The 24,915-nt window shown below is 43.9% G+C and overlaps 1 protein-coding gene across 2 annotated transcripts; it reads left to right on the top strand.

Annotated features, from left to right (window-relative positions):
• PCGF2 (polycomb group ring finger 2) lies at positions 1-23,273 on the top strand. Of its 2 annotated transcripts, none has more exons than XM_056863245.1 (9): positions 1-133; positions 1,492-1,588; positions 12,750-12,805; positions 12,899-12,949; positions 13,060-13,168; positions 14,082-14,130; positions 14,462-14,557; positions 16,827-16,907; positions 22,879-23,273. In XM_056863245.1, the coding sequence occupies exons 1-9, from the start codon at positions 22-24 to the stop codon at positions 23,236-23,238; spliced, it is 1,011 nt and encodes a 336-aa protein (XP_056719223.1). In that variant the 5' UTR covers positions 1-21; the 3' UTR covers positions 23,239-23,273. The 2 variants fall into 2 exon arrangements, with proteins under 2 accessions (XP_056719223.1, XP_056719222.1); XM_056863244.1 differs by having other exon boundaries at positions 14,459-14,557.
• The last annotated feature ends 1,642 nt before the right edge of the window (positions 23,274-24,915 follow it).

Here is a 24,915-nt window from a genome sequence, read left to right as displayed (position 1 = left end):
CTGAGCACCGTGATATCCAAAATGCACAGGACCACCAGGATAAAAATCACAGAGCTCAACCCCCACTTAATGTGTGCGCTGTGTGGAGGCTACTTCATAGATGCCACGACCATCGTCGAGTGCTTACACTCTTGTAAGTTTCCAGCCATGTGCAGAAGGCTCTGGGATTAACTGGAGACCCATGTCATCTCTGGACTCATTTCAGTAGTGGGGATTGCTGTAGCAAATGTGAAGCAGTCATGGAAGAAGCATGTCTTAGAGCATACAAAGAGTGCATCCTCCTCATGAACACATGAAGCTGCCTTGGTCCATCAAAGTCAGTATTGTCTATTCAGACCAGCAGTGGCTCTCCAGGGTCTCAGGCAGGGGTCTTTCACATCACCTACTTGCCTAGTCCCTTTAACTGGAGATGCCGGGGATTGAACGTGGGACCTTCTGCGTGCCAAACAGATGCTCTACAAACTGAGCCACAGCCCCTCCCCAAACAGTGAGACTGCCACTACTGAACAGTGAGACCATTCTCAAGGGCCCACGGTGCCTTGTCTCCACAGTGGAAAATCCAGTGGTACATATCCAGAAAGGAAAAGAAATATAATCAGTTGAAGAAGGGACTGTTGGTCAATTTGCTGTGTTCTGTTAACAGTTAAAAGCAAAACCTCAAGTTGTGAATAGTGGCAGCAGCCAAAATTGTGCTGACCGCTAAAACACCCACGTTCAGGCGGCAGAAAATGAGAAGGGCTGTTCCTTAACGAATCGTTCCCTCTTGAAATAAGAAGCTTTTAGCCTGGGGTGTAAAGATGGTCAGCAATGGAGTTGGGCGATGGGAGGAAACCAGGGGGATCCAAAGAACTGGGGGGGGGCATCACTTGAGAAGGCCCTGCGCATGGCCATTTGCCTTGCTCCTGAACAGGGGGGTGGGGACAAGGACCACGAAGCAGGATTTGTGAGAAAAAAGAAAACGTGAACGTTGTTACTTTGTGAGGACACACTCAAATCTGTGGGCTGAGTTGGCCGCCAGCAGTGGCCTGAGGGATTTTATTGCCTTCCCCCCACAACCTTGTGTTGTGCAGTTCTATGAGCAGCCTAGCAACAGCTTATAAAAGAGGATACTGTATTTTCATTTTTAGGATCTTATTTTCTCCCCTTTACTGTTGTGGTCTCTTGGGCAGGCTGTGGAGGTCACAAGGCTGCATCTGGGGGGGTATCCCCCGCCACAGAGCTGCTTGGAGGCCTGGGTGTGCCTCCTCCTGCCAGGCAGGCAGAGGGGTGCCCGGTCTCTTTCCAGGGTATTGGCACTGGCAGAGCTGAGGCAGGCGGACCGTGGGGTTCTGGCACCCCACTTTGCCTCTGTGCTCAGGGACCTCTGCACTTTGCTTCCCAGTGGGAGACAGGCTCTAAAGAACGGCTGGTCTGTATCCTGGTCATAGAGCTAAGCGTCTGGCGCTGTGCTAACTTTCTCTAACCTTCTTCCCCCCCATTCTCTCTGTTCAGTCTGTAAAACCTGCATCGTCCGGTACCTGGAGACCAACAAATACTGCCCGATGTGTGACGTTCAAGTGCACAAAACGAGGCCCCTCCTAAGCATCAGGTATTTTGCGCCAACTCCCGCCTTAACACTATGATAACCTGGATTGCCAGTGGAATGTCATTCATGGGGGTGGGAGGCATGTGACAGCAGCTTAGGAGTCGGGTGGGTTAGCTGTGGGCCTCTTGAGGTGGGAGAGAGGCATTTTTCAGTGGATCCTGCATGAGTCCCAATATCAAGGGCCAAACTCTACCGGACCTTGCCTCAAAGGAAGCCAGGACACACACACACACACACACCCTTTATCACAAGCAGTCAGAGGATGGTCACATTGAGGAGTGGTCTCTCTCCACACTTCCCTTCTCTTGCTCTAGCACCAATGCACAGCTTGATCCATGCAGAAGCAGGACTCAGGTCCGCAACCCTGTTTCTGCCATGAAAAGTCTTCCGGTGGGTGGGGGCCGGCACTGGCTTGGCTGTTTGTAGAGCAGGTGGAGGATGCCTTTCCCCCCTGCAAATAAAGCCACGGTCTTAATTAAAGAGTTCTGTGAATGCTCAGCTGAAGCCTCTAAGACAATCTCTGGACCACAAGACGAGCAGTCCTTGAAGGAACAATGAGAACAATTTAACCTGCATGTGGTTGTGGTTTACAGTGCATTGATCCGTTTGCCTCAGAACCTGCCTGTCTGTGGCATACTTACGAAATCAGAATTTTGGCAGGAAAAGCCCAGTTCTCTGCCCTGAATAAATGAGTAAGAATTTGCATAGGTGCCTATACTTACTCATTTTGTATAATTGATTCTGCTTTTGCCAGTCTGGGGGAAGGCTAACGAACTCTACAGAAACTGACCTCCTCCCACAACCATGGGAAGACCCCAGCCTAGCCCCCAGCTTTAACGGATTACCAGGTGTTGCTAGAGAGTGTTTAGGCTTATCTGTGCAGCTGAAAGGGCTTGGGACTTGTGGGGTGTGGAGAGCCGGGTTCTCCAGTTGTGGGAGTCAGACAATGGAGCCGCCCTTCTCTCTCTCTCTCGATACACAGCACCTGTCAGGGATGCTGCTAGCATCTCTCCTCTCTTTATGGCTCGGCCTGCCTGGGATGGGGTTTCCCCTGCCTTCCCCAGGCACAATAGTGAAAGCCAGCCAGCCCAGCTTTCCCCTTGGCTTTGAGCTGCATCTTGCCACTTCCCCATTTGTCTGGATTTTAGGGGAAGCCAGACATGCCTTAATGGACTCTGCAGATGGTTGGCATAGAAACCAAGAACGCAGTCCACCACAGCTGCATGCATCTCTCCGGGCTTATTTTTAGCTCCTGCTCTGTGTAAATTCTCTTCTCTAGTAACGCTTTAGGCTCTCTGCAAAATATTTACAAGCTGGGTTCCCACCGGTCTTCCCTTAGAGGCCCACAGATCTCCTCATGCTCAGGTTCCTGTACCCACCAGGCAGGCACCAGACGCCGCTGATATAGAGGCACGAGCAAGGAGCCAAAAAGCCATCAAAGCTCCAACAGTGCAGCAAACTATTTCATTTACTTGACTTTGTTTGTAGTTCGCCTTTTTCACTGAGATTCAAGGTGGAGTACACAATTTTGAAAATGCAATCAGAGCAGTATAATGTGTACAACAATGTGACATAAAAGGATGGCGAAATTTGAGAGTGGGGTAGTAAAATAATATACTGCGTGTCACGGGGTTTGCTTCATAGCCAAGGGAGGACTGCAGCCATTTAAAGAGCCAATCTCCTACTGTATGGAAGACAGAAATGCAGATTTAGAAGCATTTGAATCCTTGTAGGCTCACTTCATCAGCCCTCTTAACAAGTTACAGTGGATGCATGTACAGTCTGTCTATTTTTCTTTATAAGTGCATTGAGTAATTATCATGTTGCATTCAATGCATGTACAACTGAAGATGTGGTTGAAACTGCACATTTATTCCAGGTATTGATTTCATTTGAATGCCCATTGGCTTTTTCTTACACAGCAGCCAAGCAGTTTGTTTAGCTTTACCTATGCTGCCTTTCTGCTCAATTCAGGGTCTCCAAGGTGGCAATCATTGAAACATTTAAGACATTAAGAAAGCATTTAAATCATTTAAATCAAACCATGATGTACACACATAAACAGGGCCAGAGGGCAAGGCCTGCCCTTGTCTCCAAGTCTCTTAGTTCTTCGGTGTGTGAAGGGATCCTCAAGATGGCAACCCCTGAACAAGTAGGAGTATTTGGGCTTCAATAGTGCTGAGTGAAGGCTATGGCTTCGGGGCACATTTAAATCCTATTATCTCCTCTTGAAAGAAAAGAAATGAGTGAATGGATAGCAGGGTGGAGTTTGTATTGTCTGTGCAGGGACCCAAATGCTTTGGGGTTAAATAAATGTCAAACTGCAGCCCTGTAGCTGTGAGGATCACACCCTTTCTCCTGCCCAGCTGAATTATTTAACCATTCTCTAATTGCTTTGTCACCTAGAACAGGTCAAAGAGGAATCAAGAGGAGTCAGAGAAGAGACTATTGGGGGTTACCGCACTAGTATTCCCAGCAGTGTATTAAGAGTTTGAAAACGTTATAAAAAATACTGTTCGCACTTTGTTTGGGCCCTTTAGCTGTGAAGACGTTTTCCAACCATTTATAAGCCGTGGTATCCAAAACCCCTTTTAAAGCGATGTTTTTTATAACATTTTCAAACTCTTAATACATCGCTGGGAATACCTAGTGTGGTAACAGCCATTGTTTCACAGGGCATTTGGGGTGGGCTAGGACTGAGGCGGGATTCTAGTCTGCAGTAGTGAGCACAGAGCTGTAGTTTTTTCTAGATTAATTAACCCAAAGGGTAAAGGGTTGAAGTTTTGTTTTCAATACATTCAAATCCTGTATTCGGATTAAAGTTTGCAAATAGTTATGTAAGCTGAAATTCACTCTATGGAGGAGCTCTTTCCATGCCTCCTAAAGAGTAAGTTAGAGTTACCAACATTCAGGTAGGGCCAGGAGACATCCCGGGAATTACTAGGAGACATCCCGGGAATTCCCAGTTCGTTCCCTATTCCCAGTTCCTTATTCACGTTTCCTAGTTCATGAATGATATTGAAGACAATTTAAAAGCTCTGCACCCCAAAATAAGGATTGGACCACCACATATATACCCCCACATGCAGGAGACTGTTCCCTCCGAGAGGGCATGCGCTGAGTCCTGATCTAAAGTCCAGTTTTTGTGCCAGCTGCTCCAAAGTGAGGTGCCCCCAGGACAAATGCACAAATGGGGGTGTATGATATGTGGTGGTCCAAACTTTCTTTTGGAGTGCAGAAGGCACACAACTGTTCCAGTTCCTTATTCAAATTTTCCTTGCAAGACAGGTTTCTGGGGGGGACCCAAAAAGAAGGCAGTGGTGCCAGAACCAGTGTTTGGACCAGGCATCACTGTATGTCTTCTTGCAGGGGACAGTCTCTGGAATATGAGGATGTGTAATATGGGGTGGTCCAAAGATTGATTTGGGGTGCAGCTGGGCCCTAGTGTCTGTATGTGCATTTGTCCTGGGGGCACCCCACTTTGGAGCAGCTGGCACAAGAACTGGACTTTGGACCAGTACTCAGCATGCGCCCTCTCAGAGGGAATGGTCCCCTGCATGTGGGGGTGTATGATATGTGGTGGTCCCATCCTTATTTTGGGGTGCAGAGCTTTTAAATTGTCCTCAATATCATTCATGAACTAGGAAATGTGAATAAGGAACTGGGAATAAGGAACGAACTGGGAACCAACTTCAGCCTCCTGGAATTACTACTGATCCCCTGACAACAAAGGTCAGATCCCGTTGTGGAAATGGCTGCTTTGGATGATGGTATTATACCCTGCTGGTGTCCCTCTCCCCAAATCCCACCATCCCCAGACTCTGCCCAAAAACCAAACCAAATTTGCCAACCTGGAATTGACAACCATATGTTTCTGTCCTTTATGGTTGAGAAGACTATTGTTATATATCTGGTCTCTCACAAAGAAGTGACCACCACAAGGCCTCAGTAACTGAACAACTACTCATTTATTTAGCCATTTTGAGCATAACCTTCTACGGAGAGAATGAGGACTCTATCACCCCTCTGGTCTACCAACAAGCTGCTCTTCTGATATACTCTATACCAGGGTACCCATGGGCGCCATGGTGCCTGCCAACACTTTTTCTGGTGCCCGTCAAGTGTTTTTAGGAAGTGGTTAGGACTTATGACCAGCAAGACTTCTGATTTGCCATTGGAGATTTGATTGGCTGTGCAGTTTTTTTAAAAAATGTTGCTTGGGCAGCAGCTGCCAACATAGCACAAAGATCTCCATTATCCAATACTATTTCCTCGCATATTCCATGCCTTGCTAAAGTGTCAGGTAACTGAATAACTTCTGGACACCTGCTGTAATAGTCCACCACAAGCAAGTAGTTCTTTTGTTCCCAGGTGAACAAGCCTGTTCCAGTTTACTGCCATGGCCTGTTGCTCTGACCATCATTGGTTCTTTGGGTGCTAGTCTAAGTACACTGTGGGACACCGTGTCCTCTTTCTGAGCACTCATCACAGGCCAATATAATATATCTCTTGCCCTTCTTTTGCACAAGACCGTGTCCATTCCTTTTGTCACAGAGATTTTGAAATAATGATCTTCTCTCCTCGTAGTATAAGACATTTATGAATTCTCGGCTCCTCCTTGACATTCCAGAAATCTTTTATTTCCCATGGCACTTGCAACCATTTTGGGCCATGGTCTCCTTATCAACCCCATTCATTTCTGCATTGTCTCGTCTTTATTTCTTCCAGTTTCTCCTCAGTGGCTGGATAATTCTTTAGGATCATATGAATCTGTCCCTTCAGGTCTCCGGTAGAGAGCTGATCTCAGCGCCACGTTTCTCGGGGACCTCCCGAGGAAATCCAAGAAATGTTCCAATTTGGGGTGCTGTATAGCCCTCCAACCCGGTTCCTAACTGGTGGACTGGGGAGCAGGAATACCCCTGCAGCCGAGAAGAGCGGTTTGACTCCTAAACTGTCTGAGGGAGCTTTCTTAAGTCCCCCTTAGGTTTGGATGTTTGTCCTGCCGGCATCGAGGGATATGACATCGCCACGAACGCTTCTTTGGCATTAGGCTCTGATCTCCTCTATCTATTACCATCAAAGAACTACATTACAAAGGAAAACCTCATCTCCCGAAATCTAAGTAAGTCACAAGAACTCTTTTGTTTTTACCTTGAATTAGAAGCCACAGGGGTTTGATAAAATCATCTATGAACTCCGCGTCTCTCTGCCCATTGCATAAGTTGATTCTTTAATGAAATATCCATCAGATAAACCGGCAGGGACTCTATCAATTTGATCAGCGGATAGACTAAAAAACGGGACTTTTTGATAGACATTGTTACTACCAATCGAATGCTGCGTTGTTGGAAGGGGAGGGAGGAATGAAATCCCCCCCCCCCGTGAGCTGTGGCGTCTTTCCAGTTTAAGAGAGTTCTCCAGCCACATTCTATTTGGAAGCGACTTACTTTGGAACCGGAAGACAGCAAGTAAAATCAATTCACTGCTCTTTAAGGCAATGAAGCAATGATACCATTGAGAACAGAGAAGAAGGCATATCATAGGACCGGAAGTGCATCTCCCTTGTGCAACCGTTAAAAAGCTCCTATACTTTTGGATCAGCGAGAGGAGGCGACGGAAGGTCCACGTCCTTACAACTTCCTGTGCATTTCCTGTTTCCTGCTTCATTTGCCAACCTAGAGCGTCTTCTAATACTCACTGGTAATTTAAAACTAAAAGCCCCATTTTTGTACCAATTTGACGAATTTGACATTATTTACTGTGGCGAAAATGCAATATACACGGACTTGAACTCCTTATACCACAGGATCAGACCTGCCAAACTTTTCAAATATTACTTAAAGTGTCAATGTCTGGATCCCGTCCAAGATCTGGATCTTTGCATAGTCCTGCATTTTCAAAACTTAAAGAAACCACGTAAGGATCAACCATGGAAAAGAAAGTGCAAGAAATGCTAGCCAAACAATCTGAAACGTTTGCAAAGCAATACGACCAAATGTCCAAACAGCAAGACCACCTTGCAAAATAAATGGAACAATTGACTTCTATGATGACTACTCTTGGTCAATCTATTAATCAGAAATTTGATGCTGTGACAGAAGAAATTAAAGATATGAAGACTCAGGTTACAACAATGAAAGTGGATATGAAGCCAATGGATACTTCAGTTAAAAAGGTGATTGAAGGACAAAAAGAGGTAAAGAAGAAAATTGAAGGACATGACAGACAACTGGATGCAATACACTCACAAGAAGACACAGTCAAGGACCAGCTGGCTATGATGGATTTGAAGGTGAGAGAAGTCAGTCTTCATCTACAAAATCTACCTGAAGACCTTGGTGATACTAGAGAGACCATGATAAAAACATTGGCTGACCTATTCCAAATAGATGAACAGGATTTAGACCATGCAATAAATAGAATATACAGGATACCTTTACCGGCAAGATTAAAGAAATCAAAACCCAGAGACATTATGATCTCCTTCTATGACATTAGGATGAAAGCCATTATGATGCAATTTCATTATGAGAAACCCATTGTTGTAGGGGAAACACCATTAGTAACCCTTAAAGATATTCCTCGAGGCATAACAGCTATATACACGAAACAACAAGCAAAAATATTGGTTAACGAATCAATGTCAGATAATTGTACCATACAAAAAGGGACAAGACAAGGATGTCCGCTTTCCCCTTTGCTTTTTATTTTGGTATTAGAAACTTTGTGTTGTAAGATAAGAGAATCGGAAGACATCCGCGGTTTACAAGTAAATAAACATGAATTTAAAATGAGAGCATTTGCGGATGATCTTCTGTTAATTTTGGAAGACCCAAATCAATCAGACAAATTAATGGAAATATTGAATTCATATGGCCAAGTTTCAGGATTTAAAATTAACCAAGAAAAAACACAAACAATATTTAAAAACCTCTCTGAAGCAGAGCAGAAAAGCTTTGTAACTACTACAGGATGGGTGAAAACAAACAAAGTGAAGTATTTGGGTGTCTGAATTTCTACCAAGAATAAAGACTTGATTACTAACAACTATCTTAAATTATGGAAAACAATTTAAAAAGATATGTTAAGTTGGTCTAACAAAAAACTTTCTTTTATGGGACGTATTTCGACAATTCAAATGAATATATTACCGAGGATATTATTTTTATTCCAGAATTTACCTATTATCTCCCAAGCAAAATACTTTTTGGAGGAAAGATTTATTGACTTTCATCTGGCAAGGGAAAAAACCAAGAATTGCTTACAAATACTTAGTGGACTCTAACGATAGGGGAGGTTTTGCACTCTCTAATTTCCAATTATATGCTGAAGCGGCTGCTTTAGTATGGCTAAAAGACTGGATTGAACTTTCTAATGCACGATTACTTGATCTAGAGGGTTTCGATAACAGAAGTGGTTGGCATGGATATTTGTGGTACGATAAAATTAAAATACATCATTTCAACAACATAGGATTAAATCCTCTTTATTTAGGATATGGCAGAAATATAAACATCTTCTTGAACCAAAGACGCCGATGTGGATTTCATCACAAGAAATGTTGACATTACGATCACTTAGGCCCACTCAGTTTATAACGTACCAAGATCTTTTAAAGTGGGAAGGTAATAAATACTCACTGAAAGACTATGATGAAGTAAGGGACCTCTTGATCTGGTTTCAATATCATCAGATAAACTCTGTCTATACTCAGGATTCGAAAATCTAATATCCAAGATGTATAAACTATTACTAGAACTTTACTGTGAGCAAGAACGGATAAAACCTACCATGATTACCTGGGCACAGACAGTGGGCCATGATATATTATTGGATAAATGGGAAAGACTTTGGTCACGAGATATGAAACTAATTCTTGCTCAATCATTAAGAGAAATATTTATAAAATGATGTATAGGTGGTATTTAACACCTAAAAAGTTGGCAGCGACCTACAAAACATTGTCCCCAAAGTGTTGGAAGTGTAATATAGAAATAGGCTCATTTCATCATATGTGGTGGACTTGTGACAAAGCAAAAAAAAATTTGGGACATGATTTATAATGAAATAAGGTTGATCATACAGAACAATATACCTAAAACGCCTGAGATGATGTTACTTAGTATGACACTAGATTCTATTCTAACTCAGAGAACATTCTTAATTTATGCCACTACTGCTGCAAGACTGATTTATGCAGCTAAATGGAAATCATCGGACATTCCAGACAAAAGAGATATGATACAAAAAATGCTGGAACAGGTGGAAATGGCAAAACTTACAGCATTGGTAAATCAAAAAGACAATGCGCAATTTATGGGTGAATGGGAGGCATGGAGAATCTACTGAGAAAATGAACTTCAAATGGGGGAACTTAAGGGTTATTAAGTGATCTAATCCATTTTTTACTATTATTAGGGATGCTTTTACAATAACAATATATAGTTATTATAACAAGGTTGATTTGAAGAAAGGTAATAATCATGTATGATCTGAAATAATATGAATTTATATTTTATTTTATTTTTGATAAAGAATCACATTTATATATATATATAACAATATCAGGATTTGAATTTTATACAAAAGAGTACATAAATTTATAATGGGATAGAGGGAGATGAAGGGGAAGTCTTCATATTTTATTTCAATATATTTGTACTTTCAACAATAATTCATTGTTTTTTACTCTCTTCAATGATTTTTATCAATTGTTGAACTGTTTGTTTAAATATTTTGAAAAATAATAAAAAAAAATTTTTTTTTTAAAAGTCTGCCAGGATGGTCCAATGTGGAATGGAAATGAATGAGAATTGATCATTCTAGTATAAATCTCCATGGCTCCAAGATCGCAGATGCTTTAGGTGGTGCTCTTACCCTAGTAAGGTGTTAGAGTTTCTGTCACAATTCTATAATTTGTGCAAGTCTTGGAGCAAACCTGCTTAAATAGTTAACCATTCCCATTATATTTTCCAGTTCTGATCTGGATTTCAGTTGGCTTTTCTGGATCAGGTTTTATGCTATCTGCAGTTACTCTGTGACCAAAATAGGTTACGCTGTCAACTCCAATCTGCATCTTGTTTGGGTTTAATTTCAGATTTTTCTCCCTGCATCTTTCTAATAGTGCTTTTAGGTTATTGTCATGTTTTTCTCTGGTGGATCTGTGTATCAATATGTCATCAATAATTACTTCTATGCTAGTGTGGTGTAGTGGTTAAGAGTGGTGATTTGGAGACATGAACTCTGATCTGGAGAACTAGGTTTGATTCCCCACTCCTCCACATGAGCGGCGGACACTAATCTGGTGAATCTCCACACCTACACATGAAGCCAGCTGGGTGACCTTGGGCTAGTCACAGCTCTCTTAGAGCTCTCTCGGCCTCACCTACCTCACAGGGTGTCTGTTGTGGGGAGAGGAAGGGGATTATAAGCCGGTTTGTTCCATTCTTTTGAGTTCTTTCTCCGTTTTTCCTTAAGAACAAATGGTACTCTTCTTCGTGAATGTATTACAGGTTTCACATCTGGTTTCAGCTTTATGCGGCTCAGTCCTGGTAAACAGCCCAGTCTTGTAAACACATCTGAGAATTTTCCTTCCAGTTTTTGCTTAGTTAGCGCTATGTCTTCTGTGTTCACTAGTCTCACAATCTTTATTAGTTTCAGTTACTTGCCTTCCAACCCAATATTGGTTTTGCATTTGTTTCCGCCATAATGCAAAATGTAAGGGTATATGTAATTTTAGCTGTGCTCACAATAGGGTACATTTTCCCAACACCTTTAATGAATATCCCTCCGCATTCTGTCAAAGTTGGTAAACCAGTTTTCTTCCCCAAATTTACATCTGATAGCACCCTGTGATATGTTTGGGCTGGTATGCAGTTAATTCTCAGCAATTCTATCTATTTTGAACTGAATCATTTTCTTGTTTTTGCCTACTTTCATATCCACCACGGACCTTCAGAAATGCCCACCATCCTGTCTGCACTGCATACAAACACACTTTGTGAGCCTTCCCCAGATATCATACCAAACTAGATTTGAAAGATCACAGCAAACAAGGAGGGGAGAATGGGTAATTTGTCCCTTAAACACCCTGCTGTGGTTTAGATGCCAACTGGAGTAAAACCTCCCAATAGAAGCAGCCAAATCCTCTCTTCGTACATTTTAGAGGTAGAAATGTGCCTTTCTGAAAAGCGAGCAAGCTGAAATTCCAGCGCTAATGAATACACACAGTCCGGGATGAAAACAGTTTTTGTTGAGCCACCTAATTTACTGATTAAAGTGTGGTGTAGTGGTTAAGAGTGGTGGACTCTAATCTGGAGAGCCGGGTTCGACTCCCCACTCCACTTGAGCAGCAGACTCTAATCTGGTGAACCGAGTTTGATTCCCCACTCTGCCACATGAGCAGCGGACTCTAATATGGTGAACTAGATTTGTTTCCCTATTCCTCCACAGGAAGCCTGCTGGGTGACCATTTCTCTCTGAACTCTCTATGCTTCACCTGCCTCACAAGGTGTCTGTTGTGGGGAGGGAAGGTGATTGTAAGCTGGTTTGAGACTCCTTAAGGTAGAGAAAATTGGGGTATAGAAACCAACTCTTCTTCTTCTTCTAAAGTGGTGCTGTGTCATGGGTTCTTTCAAGTGTTGATGCTGACTGCAATATTTGCTGGGGCTCAGGTTTTTGTGGGTGTGCCTGTTTCCTTCCAGTTAGATGCAATATGAGAAAGAGAAAATATATCATTCAGGGGGCAGGTGTAGTAGAAGATTTTATAATCTAGGAACAGAATTTAGCAACCAGCCTGTTATATTTGTAAAAGAGGATACATTCTTAGGATTGCACTGTTAGAGTTTTCGTTGCGGTTCAGATTGAAATAGTGTTGAGCCATTTTGGCGCCTTAATCTGAAATATTACAGGTATTTTCTGGCTGCTACCGCCTCCATTACCACCCAGTCAGTTTGTGGCGGGAACAACCATGGAGTGCCGGCTCATTTTCACGGCTTCAGCTTGGAGGTGGGTGGGAAGAAGAGAGCAGTTCTCTTTTCCTGCCACTGCTGTGAGCAAAACAAGCTGAATCTCCACGCATTTTCTATTTGGGAGGAGTTTAAATGAGGGTTTTAATATTACACACTTCTCTGGCTGACTGCTACTTTTTTACCTGGCCTTTCAGATCAGATAAAACCCTCCAGGATATCGTGTACAAGCTGGTGCCTGGACTTTTCAAAGGTATGTGTGTGCAAGTGGGAACTATTTTTTTATTAATAGAAGAAGAGGGCCCTTGCTGTAAAGGAACTGACGCTCGTTTCTTTTCTCTTGCAGATGAAATGAAGAGACGGCGGGACTTTTATGCAGCATATCCCATGGCGGATGGTTGGTGGCTTGTCTTGGGGGTGGGCTTTTCCTGCTGCTCAGTAGTACTGCATTTTTTAAAGTCTGATTTTCATGTTCTGTTCCCCCCTACCCCTTCTTGACTTGCCTAGTTCCAAATGGATCAAACGAAGACCGAGGAGAAGTTTCAGAGCAAGAGAAAGGGAACCTGTCAGACGATGAAATTGTTAGCTTATCCATAGAGTTCTATGAAGGAATCAGGTAATTTGGGGGCAGATGAGAAAAATGAATCAGTGGACTTCGCTGATGTTTTGCTATCTGCTCTGGTTTCTTATTGCTTCTTTTTATTGATTTTTATCTGTCTTTGTCTAAATTGCAAAATGATTTGCAGCCCATTCCTAAGGGGTGTGGGTTTTACGACAGTGGCTGCAAGTGGCGCTGCCACACCACCTCCTCCGAGGTTTCCCTGTCCCCGAAAAGAAATTTAACTCCTTTTAAAAATTAAAAAATAGGAAAATGCCCTTATAGACATCAACAGGGCTACAACACCAAAAAAGGTGTTTCCGCAGCTGTGGGAAGGGGCATTCCCAGGGTGAAAGGGGTTAGGAAGTTGCCTAAAGAAGAAGAAGAGTTGGCTTTTATATGCCGACTTTCTCTACCACTTAAGGAAGAATCAAACCGGCTTACAATCACCTTCCCTTCCCCACAATAGAAACCATGTGAGGTAGGTGGGGCTGAGAGAGTGTGACTAGTTTCATGTGTAGGAGTGGGGAAACAAATCCAGTTCACTAGATTAGCCCCTGCCGCTCATATGGAGGAGTGGGGAATCAAACCCGGTTCTCCAGATCAGAGTTCACCTCTCCAAACCATAGCTCTTAACCACTACACCATGCTGGTAAAGGCATATTCCTTGGTAGGGAAGAGCCAAAGTTTTTTTTTGCTTTGTTTCTCTGGTGCCACGGCACAGTCACACCTTTGACTGTGATCTGTCTATCACCTTTGGCTAAAACCTCTGCAGAAATTACCCAAATGCTGGATAAAAAGAGCTCAGAGTCATCTGGTGTCCCCTGCTATGGTCAACTATCAGTTGTCTTTTCAGTAAACAGAGCAGACCTTCCATCCACTATCCATGTGTAGATTTTGCTGATTGCCCTTCTTGTCTGTTCTCTCGCAGAGAAGAAAACAAAGGGACCATTGAAAACAGGAGTGTAGAGAAAGACAAGGTGGGTTCTGTCCCAGTATGATGCCTGAAGGGAATCCAGCGTCAACCCACCATTTGCATACACACGCCATATTGTCTGAGTAAGGAGGCGTGGGTCTGCATGGCAACTGTGCAGTGGGGCTAACGGGGCCCAAATAATGCATTTGTGGGTCCTCAGGATGTGTTTGGGTTTGCTGTGAGGATTTGGCCATTTTTTGCCAGTAAAAAAAGTATTTTTTGGGTTTAAAAAAAAATTGGCATGTTGATATGCACACCCCTAACAACTACTTCATTACACATCTCATCCTTTCCCTCTGTCTTCTAATAATTCTGTCTCTCTTTCTCTCAAGAAGAACAGCATGAGATTCCTCCGTTGTCCTGCTGCTATGACCATCATGCACCTGGCCAAATTCCTCCGCAACAAGATGGACGTTCCCAGCAAATATAAAGTGAGTGGCAAGCAAGCACTCTGGGGCCAAAGGTGCTGCTGGTCTTGGGCATGTCCTTGACCATGTTTCATGGAACCCGACCGCAGCACTCTGCAGAATACATGCAAATCAGCAAGACGTGCACCTGTATTTGCTTTTAAATGTTCACGATTTCTGCTTACTGCAGAACTGAATTTACATCCTGGTGGCTTCAGCTGTATCTGGGAGACCAGCGTGAGAAGTTGGTAGAGGGGACCCTCCTTGGGCCCCTAAGCATTGACACTCTGGTGCCCCTAAGGGACCTTTCTGATCCCTGATTTTGTTTCACATCTATATTAACCCATGGGACTAGAGATTTTCTGGCTTTCTATTTCTTCTTCTCAACTGAGGGCCTAAATACGCATCACAAAGACCTCAGGATGTGTTTGGGTTTGCTGTGAGGACTTTCAGTCAGATGTAAATTTTGAGTTCCCAGCTAGAAATGCAATTCCCAGGTGCACAGGGAGTCAGTTCTGATTGAATGTCCCTGTGGTGGACCCAAGGAGTTTGTAACATGTATTTAGGCCCTGCATCAGGTAGAAGAAGAGTTGGTTTTTATATGCTGACTTTCTCTACCACTTAGGGAAGAATCAAACCGGCTTACAATCACCTTCCCTGCCCTTCCCCACAACAGCTGCCCTGTGAGGTAGGTGGGGCTGAGAGAGCTCTAAGAGAACTGTGACTAGCCCAAGGTCACCCAGCTGGCTTCATGTGTAGGAGTCGGGAAACCAACCCAGTTCACCAGATTAGTGTCCGCCATTCATGTGGAGGAGTGGGGAATCAAACCCGGTTCTCCAGATTAGAGTCCACCGCTCCAAACCTCTGCTGTTAACCACTACACCATGCACAGACAGCCGATGTTATGAACAACCCCTGCACATGGTAACACAGTGGATGGGAGCTAATAAATTGAAGCTTTGTCCAGACAAGATTGAATTACTGTGAATTTCAGAGTTGCCACTCAGAAGTTAAGGAGTTCTGGCTGGGGTTGCATTCCCACTTAAAGTGCAAACTGATATCTTATAAAATTTGGAGGTAGTCTGTGCCTACTCCAAATGAGGCCACACCATAGATCTGTGTGTGTGTGCGCGCACATGCCGTCAAGTCACAGCTGACCTATGGTGACCCCTGGTGGGGTTTTCAAGGCAAGAGACGTTCAGAGGTGGTTTGCCATTGCCTGGCTCCATGTCATGACCCTGCTTGCCCAGGGCCGACCTTGCTTAACTTCTGAGATCTGACGAGATCAGGCTAGCCTGGGACTATCCATGTCAGGGCATAGATCTATACAGGAGCGTTATAATACTGGCCGTTCTATTTTCAGTCCCTTTCCTAATAATCCTTAATGTAGACTTTGCCTTTTTCACCGCTGCAGCACACTTTCATTGACCCATCTGCTATGACCCTAAGATCTTTCCCTCATAGTCTCAGTACGTTCAGACTCCATTAGCCTGCAAACTTGGACTTTGGGTTCTTCATGTTGGAAGTGAAACAGGTGTGCCCCCAGGGGTTTCTCTGGTTGTTAACTTTATCGATTGCAGAAATTTTTGCTTCCACCTGATCATTATTACTGATATTCTTTTTCAAAAAAGATTGTTTCTATTATTGGCGGTCTATAAGCAACCTGGGAAGATTTTGAGTGGAGAGTCTCTGGAGGGTGTAAATTTTTCAAATAAAAAATAAGTGCTCGTTGTTGTCACAAATGGAAAGTGTCTTCTTGATGGGCTTTGCTACTCAAAACTTGAATTCAAAATGAGAGAAAAGCTCCTAACCCCAAATCAGAGGAGTGTGGGAACTGCCTTGCCTCTAACCATGGAAGGAATTGTAATCTCTGCATGCTTAGAGGCATACTAATTTATTTTTGCAGTCCACGTAACAAGCCTGAGATGCAATAAAGTTCCAGCCTCCTACTGGTGGGCCTTGCTGGTTCCGGCGCTGATGCTGTGTGCAAGGTTGATCTATGGAAATCAGTTCAAGCAAGTTCTGTGGGTGCATCAAAAGTATAGCTATTCTGCAGCAAAGGCCTCCAAATTCTGCAATGTGATAAATTATGGAAATGTTGTTACAGTATTGATTTGCTTAGTTTGCATAATTTGTTTTTTTCCTGCAAGTCTGGCTATCTTCACAAACCAATGGCTAGTTTTTTTAATAAAAATGAATATTCACGTGGTCAAGATCCTGCAATCTGTGCCCAGCCCTCGTGTGCGTGCACGTGCCCTGTGACTTGTTAATGATGTCATTGTCTCTCTGTTAGGTGGAAGTTCTCTATGAAGATGAGCCTCTGAAGGAATATTACACTCTCATGGACATCACGTACATCTATCCATGGCGAAGGGTGAGTAGGGAAATCTCACTCTGGGCAAGTCTGCCATAGGTGAAATTGCTGTTCCCAGGATCTCCCAATGGGATCCATTTTCTAAGCCATCAAGAAGAAGAAGAAGAAGAGTTCGTTTTTATATGTCGACTTTCTCTACCACTTTTTTTTAATTTTTTTTAATTATTTTTAGTACAAGACATGGGAAAGGGAAAACAGGGAACGGGATAATCAATCTGTGTTCATATTACATTACTATTACACCGGTGTACGGTCTTTCTAAATCATTATCTCTAACATAATCTTGCTTTCTTATAACATTCATATAGCAGTTTTCTAATGTTATATTTGATATCTATGGTGTTACTTTTCAATCTGTTACAAAAAACAATCACTAATGTCATAATGATATCATCTACAATATATACTTATCAACTATCAGTTTGTCATAGAAGGTTTGCCATTTCTGTTTGTGCTCCTCATACATTTCATGATGTATCAAAGCAGAAAGTTTTGACATCATCACATATTCATGCATTTTTGTAATCCACATATTTAAATCTGGTATCTCCTTGTCTTTCCATTTTTGCGCCAATTGTAATCTCGCCGCTGTTGTAGCATATTGATACAACTCTCTTTGATTGGGTGGAATTTGAGGTGGAATAATACCCAGTAAAAAGTATTTAGCTTCTAGTTGGAAATTGGTATCCGTTAAGTCTTGTATTTCCTTATGTATCTTTTTCCAGAAAGTTTGTACTTTCTTGCATGTCCACCATTGGTGGAAATACGTCCCTTCTGTAACAGAGCATTTCCAGCAATTCACCTGGTTTGATTTGTAGATCTTCTGTAAATCTTTTGGTGCGTAGTGCCATCTATAAAACATCTTATACCAGTTTTCTTTTACAGCTTGTGATCTGGTAAACTTAATGTCTGTTTTCCACAATTTCTCCCAAGTTTGCATCGGGATCATCTCCCCTAAATTCTGCATCCATTTCACCATGCATGTTTTTACTTGCTCAGGTGCAGATTCTATGATCAGCAGTAGTTTGTAAATTTTTGACAAGAGATGATCTTGTGTTTTGGTAATCAAAATTTCAAATTCTGTTAACTTCCTTTGTTTACCTTCTTGTACATAGTCTTTTCTGAGAGCATGTATTATTTGATGGTATACAAACCAAGAAATCTTGATGTTCTCTCCTTGAAGTTCCTGTAATGTTTTCACTTGACCGTCTTTCTTAATACAATCATAAGTAAACAGGTCATTATTACTTCTGCTTTCAAAATCTGCATATGCTTCTATTGGAGACATTAGTCCAGGTGGCGATGGGCTGAGAAATCTTTTTAATGAATTCCATACCTTGATCATCTGAATTGGTAGTGCCACCGTTCATGCTGTTAAAGCAACACTCTTAAAAAGGACCACTTTCTAAGGAGTGATATATTATCTTATTCAGCCAGTTACCCAATAAGCAGGACTCAATGCTTCCTACCGAAGTAGGCTTTCTACTGAAGTGTGCCAATAAATTTATAAACAGTGGGTTTCATTATTTACCATTTATTTCACATAAAATATATGCATATTTACACACTCTTAAAAACATGTCATAAAGTACAAACATTATGATTCTTATACATGTTCATTTATGCAAGCAATCTTAAACAACCTTAAGCAGTTTCTATGTTTCTTTATATTTCTCTATATGAGAGTTCAAACCTTAAACCTGTAATGTACTTTCATTCAGGAATATAACAGTTACAGAAATCCTGTAAAATATGATTAGTACAATGGAAAAAGACCTGTTATAGTTAAAAGCATCTTAAATCAAAGTACCTAAAATATAAAACATAAGTTGTAATAAACCAAGTACAACCTTATATTATTTCTAAATCTCTCCAGCTCATATGCTCAGCTTAGGGAGATTTGTAAAGGTCCTAACTCATGTTTAGGATGTTCAAACCTTTTCTGTAAGGACATAGAATCTTTCCAATATTTCTATGTTCTTGCATTATCTTTGGTATATGCAAACGTCAGAGAATCTCTGATTCCTAGTTCATATAAGAGCTAAAGTCCAAAGGCTCTTTAAGTATTTCATGCTAGTTTAGGTTCATGAAAATATAGAACTCCATTGTTTTGAAGTCTATGTATCAGAGCTATGTCTATGCAAAGCTGAAGTTAGAGCTATGCAAGACTATAGTCAATTGGTAATTTGTAGCTATGTGTAGCTTTAATATTCAAGAGTTATTACTTACAACTCTGTTCTGAGGTCTCTCTGGTTATGCCAATATTAGGGAGACCCTTGTATGTGAACCTATAGCTCTGTGTAAAAGCTCAAAAGCTCCATGGACCTTAATCCATGTATAGACTATCCTGTGTATGTACTATCATTGTCACTGAGTGCAGAAGCGTCCCCTGCCCGTTGGGGAAACCTCTGGCTCATACCCTGAGAGATATCTCTGATTGATTAGAGAAACCTCTGAGAGCGTCTCAAAGAACATGTTTCTAGTCTCTTCAACTCTTTGAAGGACTTGTGTCTTGGAAAGCCAAGTCAGACTATATAGATCTTTGTGAGAACTCATTAATCCTTTTGATTGATTAATGCAGTGAGTTTGGCAGTGAAACTTCTGGTTTTTGACAAATTAAAACCACGTCATCTGCATAACTTCTCATTTTATAGTCTTGATCTTCGTATCTTATTCCTTTTATTTTGGAGTCAGCTCTTATCTTATTTGCAAGTATCTCCATTGCCAAATCAAACAGCAAGGGGGACAAAGGACAACCTTGTCTTGTCCCTTTTTGTATTTCAAATTGTTCTGTTAACATCCCGTTAATCAATAGTCTCGCACTTTGATTGGTATATAAGGCCTTTATGGCTTTCTGAAATTGTATGCCACAGTCTGTTTGTTGTAACATTTCCATCAAAAAATTCCATGAAATGTTATCAAAAGCTTTCTCTGCGTCCAAAAATAACATTTCAGCTTTTTCTTTTTTGTTCTTGGTGTAATTGATCGCTGCCAAAACCACTCGAACATTATTTTTCAATTGTCTCTTTGGAATAAAACCAGTTTGATCAGAATGTATGATCTTCATGATACATCTCTTCAGTCTTTGGGTTAGTATTGAAGCAAAAATTTTGTAATCAACGTTTAAAAGTGAGAGTGGCCTATACGCATTGGGGAGGTGGCTTTCTGCTTCATCTTTTGAAATTAAATAAATGTGTGCCTCTTTGACTTTCTCTACCACTTAAGGGAGACTCAAACTGGCCTACAATCACCTTCCCTTCCCCTCCCCACAACAGACACCCTGTGAGGTAGGTGGGGCTGAAAGAGCTGTGACTAGCCCAAGATCTTCCAGCTGGCTTTGTGTGTAGATGTAGGGAAACAAATCCAGTTCACCAGATTAGCCTCCACTGCTCATGTGGAGGAGTGGGGGAATCTAGCCCGGTTCTCCAGATCAGAATCCACCGCTTTGGTTTTCTAACTTTTGGCCTGCCAACATAAGAAATAGCAGTGTTACACTTAAAAAAAAAAAGCCTAAGGAAAATCTGCATACACAACCAAAAAATAGGCAGTATAGGTAATTGGCACCTATTTGGGAGGGCCGGCAAGCCTGCTGTGATTGAGATGCCTCCCTTTTCCACTGCTGAAGCTGCCACCATCTTACCCATAGAGCTGTGTGTGTGGAGGCCAGGGGGCTGGTAAAGGGTTTGGGAGCATGTTTGTGTTCGTACAAATCAACAAGCGGTCAGTTTTAACAACAGGATACCAGTATTGCATAAAACTATTTGGAGGGAGGTTTACATGTAGGGACCTTATCTGCCTCACAATTAAAAGCAAACAAGTAGAACCCCAAACTAGTGTGCAGAGTCCTAGTGGAGCTTTAACCTTTAGCTAGAAGAGACAAGGAAAGCATATGAAATTTGAGAGAGATACTTTTTTTAAAAAGCAACCCACAGCTGCTGCTGAAGTGTTTAGTTGGAACCAGGGGCTTTTCTTGTGACCCTGAGCTCCTGTACATGGCTGGTTGGGTTGCCAACTCTGGATTGTGGAATTCTTGGAGACTTGGGTGCAAAGCCTAGGGATGGCAGTTTGGAGAGGGGAGGGAGCTCAGCAAGGGTGCAATGTCAGAGAGTCCAACCTCCAAACCAGCCATTTTCTTTAGAGGAAGTGATCTGAGGTCTAGAGATCAGTTGTGATTCTGGTAGATCTCCATGCCCCAGCTGGAGGGTGGCAACCTGGGTGAGAGGGAGGGAAGGCAGAAAAGGATGTGGTGGTCTCTTATCAGTAACCTTCAACCTGGAGACAAATGACGCTTTCACACATGCTGAATAATCCACTTTCAATGCACTTTGCAGCTGGATTTTACTGTGTAAAATGGCGAAATTCACTTGCAAACAATTGTTAAAGTGCATTGTAAGTGGACTGAAAGTGCATTATTCAGCATGTGTGAAAGTGCCAAAAGTGTTTGGATTGCAGGTTGGGCACAGCCAGGGTAGTGTGGTGAACCCAGACAGGGATGTCCATCACTTCCCATGGTGTTTGCAGGGCCTTTGCACCCTCCCCATTGTGCCACCCCAGGCAGAACCACTTGGATGGAGAAGATGGGACCTCTTGTATTCCAGACCACAGTGAACCTGAATCAGTTAACCTTTGGGTTGGGACACAACCAGGAGTGCTGCTGGTTGGGCTGAGGTTCTGGGAGGGGGGTGAGTGGGACATACCTAGGCAGCTGCACCTGCCCCAGCCCCTGTGCAGAGCTGGTGGAGGGGACCTCTGCTGCTGTTGGGTTCCCCCTCCCTTGGGCTTTCCCTGCCATTTGAACACATGAAGCTGCCTTATACTGAATCAGACCCTCGGTCCATCAAAGTCAGTATTTTCTACTCAGACCGGCAGCAGCTCTCCAGGGTCTCAGGCAGAGGTCTTTCACATCACCTACTGGCCTAGTCCCTTTAACTGGAGATGCTGGGGATTGAAGCTGGGACCTTCTGCATGCCAAGCAGATGCTCTACCACTGAGCCACTGCCCTGTGGTCCTCTGTGGTGCATTTTTAAAATGGCGATGGTACAGGGCAGACAGCAGGAGGAGCATGGCTGTCGAGCTCTCAGATACCTTGGGGGAGGCAGTGGGAGCCAGTGAATGGGATGACCTTTGGCAGGAGGAGCTGGTCGAGGGCTCCATAGCCTAATGTTGGCTTCTGGAAGAGAAGGATCTGTAATGACCTCTGAACCTGAAGACTCAGGTCTGTGATCAGTGGGCTGTATAGGTGAATCCATCAGCTGGAGTTGGATCAGCCGCAGTTGCGGGGCGGTCCCTTTTTTGTGCCCTCAGCCCAAGGGGGGCAGCAGGCCCTGTGCTAAGAGGGAGAAGAGGTACCAAGGGGTGTGGGGGGGATGGAGAAGCTCTGCAGCCCCTGCCAGGTATTTTTAATGCTACCCAGTAGTGGAGAGGAAGGTATGGGAGGAGGACCTACAATTTGTGGACTCTAATCTGGAGAACCGGGTTTGATTCCCCCACTCCTCCACATAAGCAGCTGACTCTAATCTGGAGAACCGGGTTTGATTCCCCACTCCTCCACATGAAGCCTGCTGAGTGATCTTGGGCTAGTCACGGTTCTCTTTGAGCTCTCAGTCCCACCTACCTCACATGGTGCCTGTTGCTGGGAGAGGAAGGGAGGGCAATTGAAACCGCTTTGAGACTCCTTAAAGGTAGAGAAAAAAGAGGGGTATAAAAACCAACTCTTCTTCTTCACCAGAGTTTTAGGGATTTGAGATGAGCAGTGTTACGGGTGGGGTCAACGTTTTTATTCCAAATCTTTCATAAATGGTTAAAGTATGGGGAAGGGGTGGCCATGGCCCCCTCAGCGAATGGAAGAACTTGGGGGAGGGTTGCATGCAAGTGAGCTACGCCCCATAAAAAACCCCTGACGTTTGTGCACTGCCCAATGTATGTCTCTGTCAAAGGAAGACTTTTGAAAACGGTTGCTCCCTCTCCACAGAACGGACCCCTCCCCTTGAAGTACCGCGTCCAGCCGGCCTGCAAGAGGCTAAAACTCTCTTCCCAGCCCCCCAACTCGGAGTGCACCAACACCAGTGGCGCTTCAGAGTGTGAATCTGTCAGCGACAAGGCCAACAGCCCGGCCACCTTGCCAGCCACCACCTCCTCTTCGCTGCCCAGCCCAGCCACCCCTTCGCACGGCTCTCCCAGCTCCAACACCACCTCCGTGAGCATCCCTGCCAACCCGGCTTCTGGGGCTGTGCAGAACGGCTCCTCGAACTGCCACCAGATGCAACCCTTGTCCAGCAGGGGGCGCAAAGCCATGGTGAATGGGGGCCCGGCGGCGTCGGCTTTGACTTAAAGAACGGGGTTTCTTTTGGGTTGGGGTGTTTCTCCCCCCCTTGGCCAGATCTTCAGTTTTATAAATAAGTATATTACGTGTAGATAAAGGGCAGTGGGGGTGGGGTAGGGAAATTATACATACTTATTTTCTATTGATTGACCTGATTTAATTTAAGAAAAAAGAATGCAAAAAAGATAAAAAACAACAACAACAACAACTCCAGTGGTGTATTTTTAAAGAAATGTGTCTCCCCCTTTTTTAATTTTTAAAAAGCGAAACTGTGCCCATGTCGTCGCATGCCAGCGTCTGTGTAAAATCTGCTGCCCTTCCTGGTGAATCTTTTTTCCGTCGGTGCCCTCAGTTTGACACATAGATCCAAGACAGAAATTCTGAGGCTTGGTTCTTAGAACCACACCGTGGGGTTCTTGTGCTCTCCTTGCCCCCTTACCTTCCCTCTCCTGCCCCCAGTCCCAAATTCAGAATTGCTACTTCAGCCTTGCGTTTCATGGCCGGAGCTGCGGTGCAGCTGCCGAGACGGGAGGGAGGTTCAGCTCTCTGTGCCAGTAGGAGCAGGGGGTTGTGATGCTCTCCTCCCCTCCCCATGGCTGCTACTGCCGAAGCCCCGCATTGATAACCAAGCAAGGTGGCTGGGCCCACGGTGTGGGGCGGAAGACCCAAAGGGGCGCCAGTTAAGGTGCAGCACTTTATTTTGCGGAAAGGGCCAATCCCAGAGTGGGAGGTCGCCTTTTCAGCCTGCTGCTCATTGGAACCCCAAAGAGTCTTGGAGGCCGCCTGACAGGCTCTGCTCTGGCTCCCGAAAGCAGGGGCCACAATGAATGTGTAGTCCTTAAGATTCCTCAAGACTCTGCTATAATGCAGTATCTGTTTCAAGGGTATCCTTTCTTCTGCTAACTTGCATTTCAAGACTGTCAGGAGGCTCCTGGCGTTGCATGCGGAGCGACGCAGCAAGGGATGGGTCGGCTCTGCTCAGGTGTATCGCTGATTCTGTACCAATGCTGGCTGCCAGGTCCTTCTCAGCTGCCCAAGCCGTCTCCCTGGGGTCTTTAGGGTGGTCAGCATTTCTGTGCCCATAAGAGCGCAGGGGGAAAGGACTGCTGTTACTGCCATAAGGTCACCAGCTCACTGAGGAGCCGCATGGCCCCTGTGGGCGTGGCACCGTGTGCTGAACACTCGTTGTGATGGCACGGGCTTGGAGTCTCACGCTTTGCTTTTCCCTCAGCTCAATCAAGGTCCTTCCTTCCTTGTCTTTGGTAAAAGGTAAAGGTAAAGGTAAAGGTCCCCCATGCAAGCACCAGGTCATTCCTGACCCATGGGGTGATGTCACATCCCAACGTTTCCTAGGCAGACTTTGTTTACGGGGTGGTTTGCCAGTGCCTTCCCCAGTCATCTTCCCTTTACCCCCAGCAAGCTGGGTACTCATTTGACTGACCTCGGAAGGATGGAAGGCTGAGTCAACCTTGAGCCGGCTCCCTGAAACCGACTTCTGTCGGGATCGAACTCAGGTCGTGAGCAGAGCTTTTGACTGCAGTACTGCAGCATTACCACTCTGCGCCACGGGGCCCCTTGTCTTTGGACTTACCTTTAAACCGTTTCTGCTGTCACCATTCCCACCCACCGGCCTGGTCCTTGTGGAGCTGGTGCATGCAAGTCCCATGGTACAGTTTCTAGCCATAA

This window comes from Euleptes europaea, chromosome 18, assembly GCF_029931775.1.
Source record: "Euleptes europaea isolate rEulEur1 chromosome 18, rEulEur1.hap1, whole genome shotgun sequence".
Taxonomy (NCBI): Eukaryota; Metazoa; Chordata; class Lepidosauria; order Squamata; family Sphaerodactylidae; genus Euleptes; species Euleptes europaea.
Note: the sequence above shows the minus strand (reverse complement) of the source record. Positions and strands in the feature narration are given on the sequence as shown.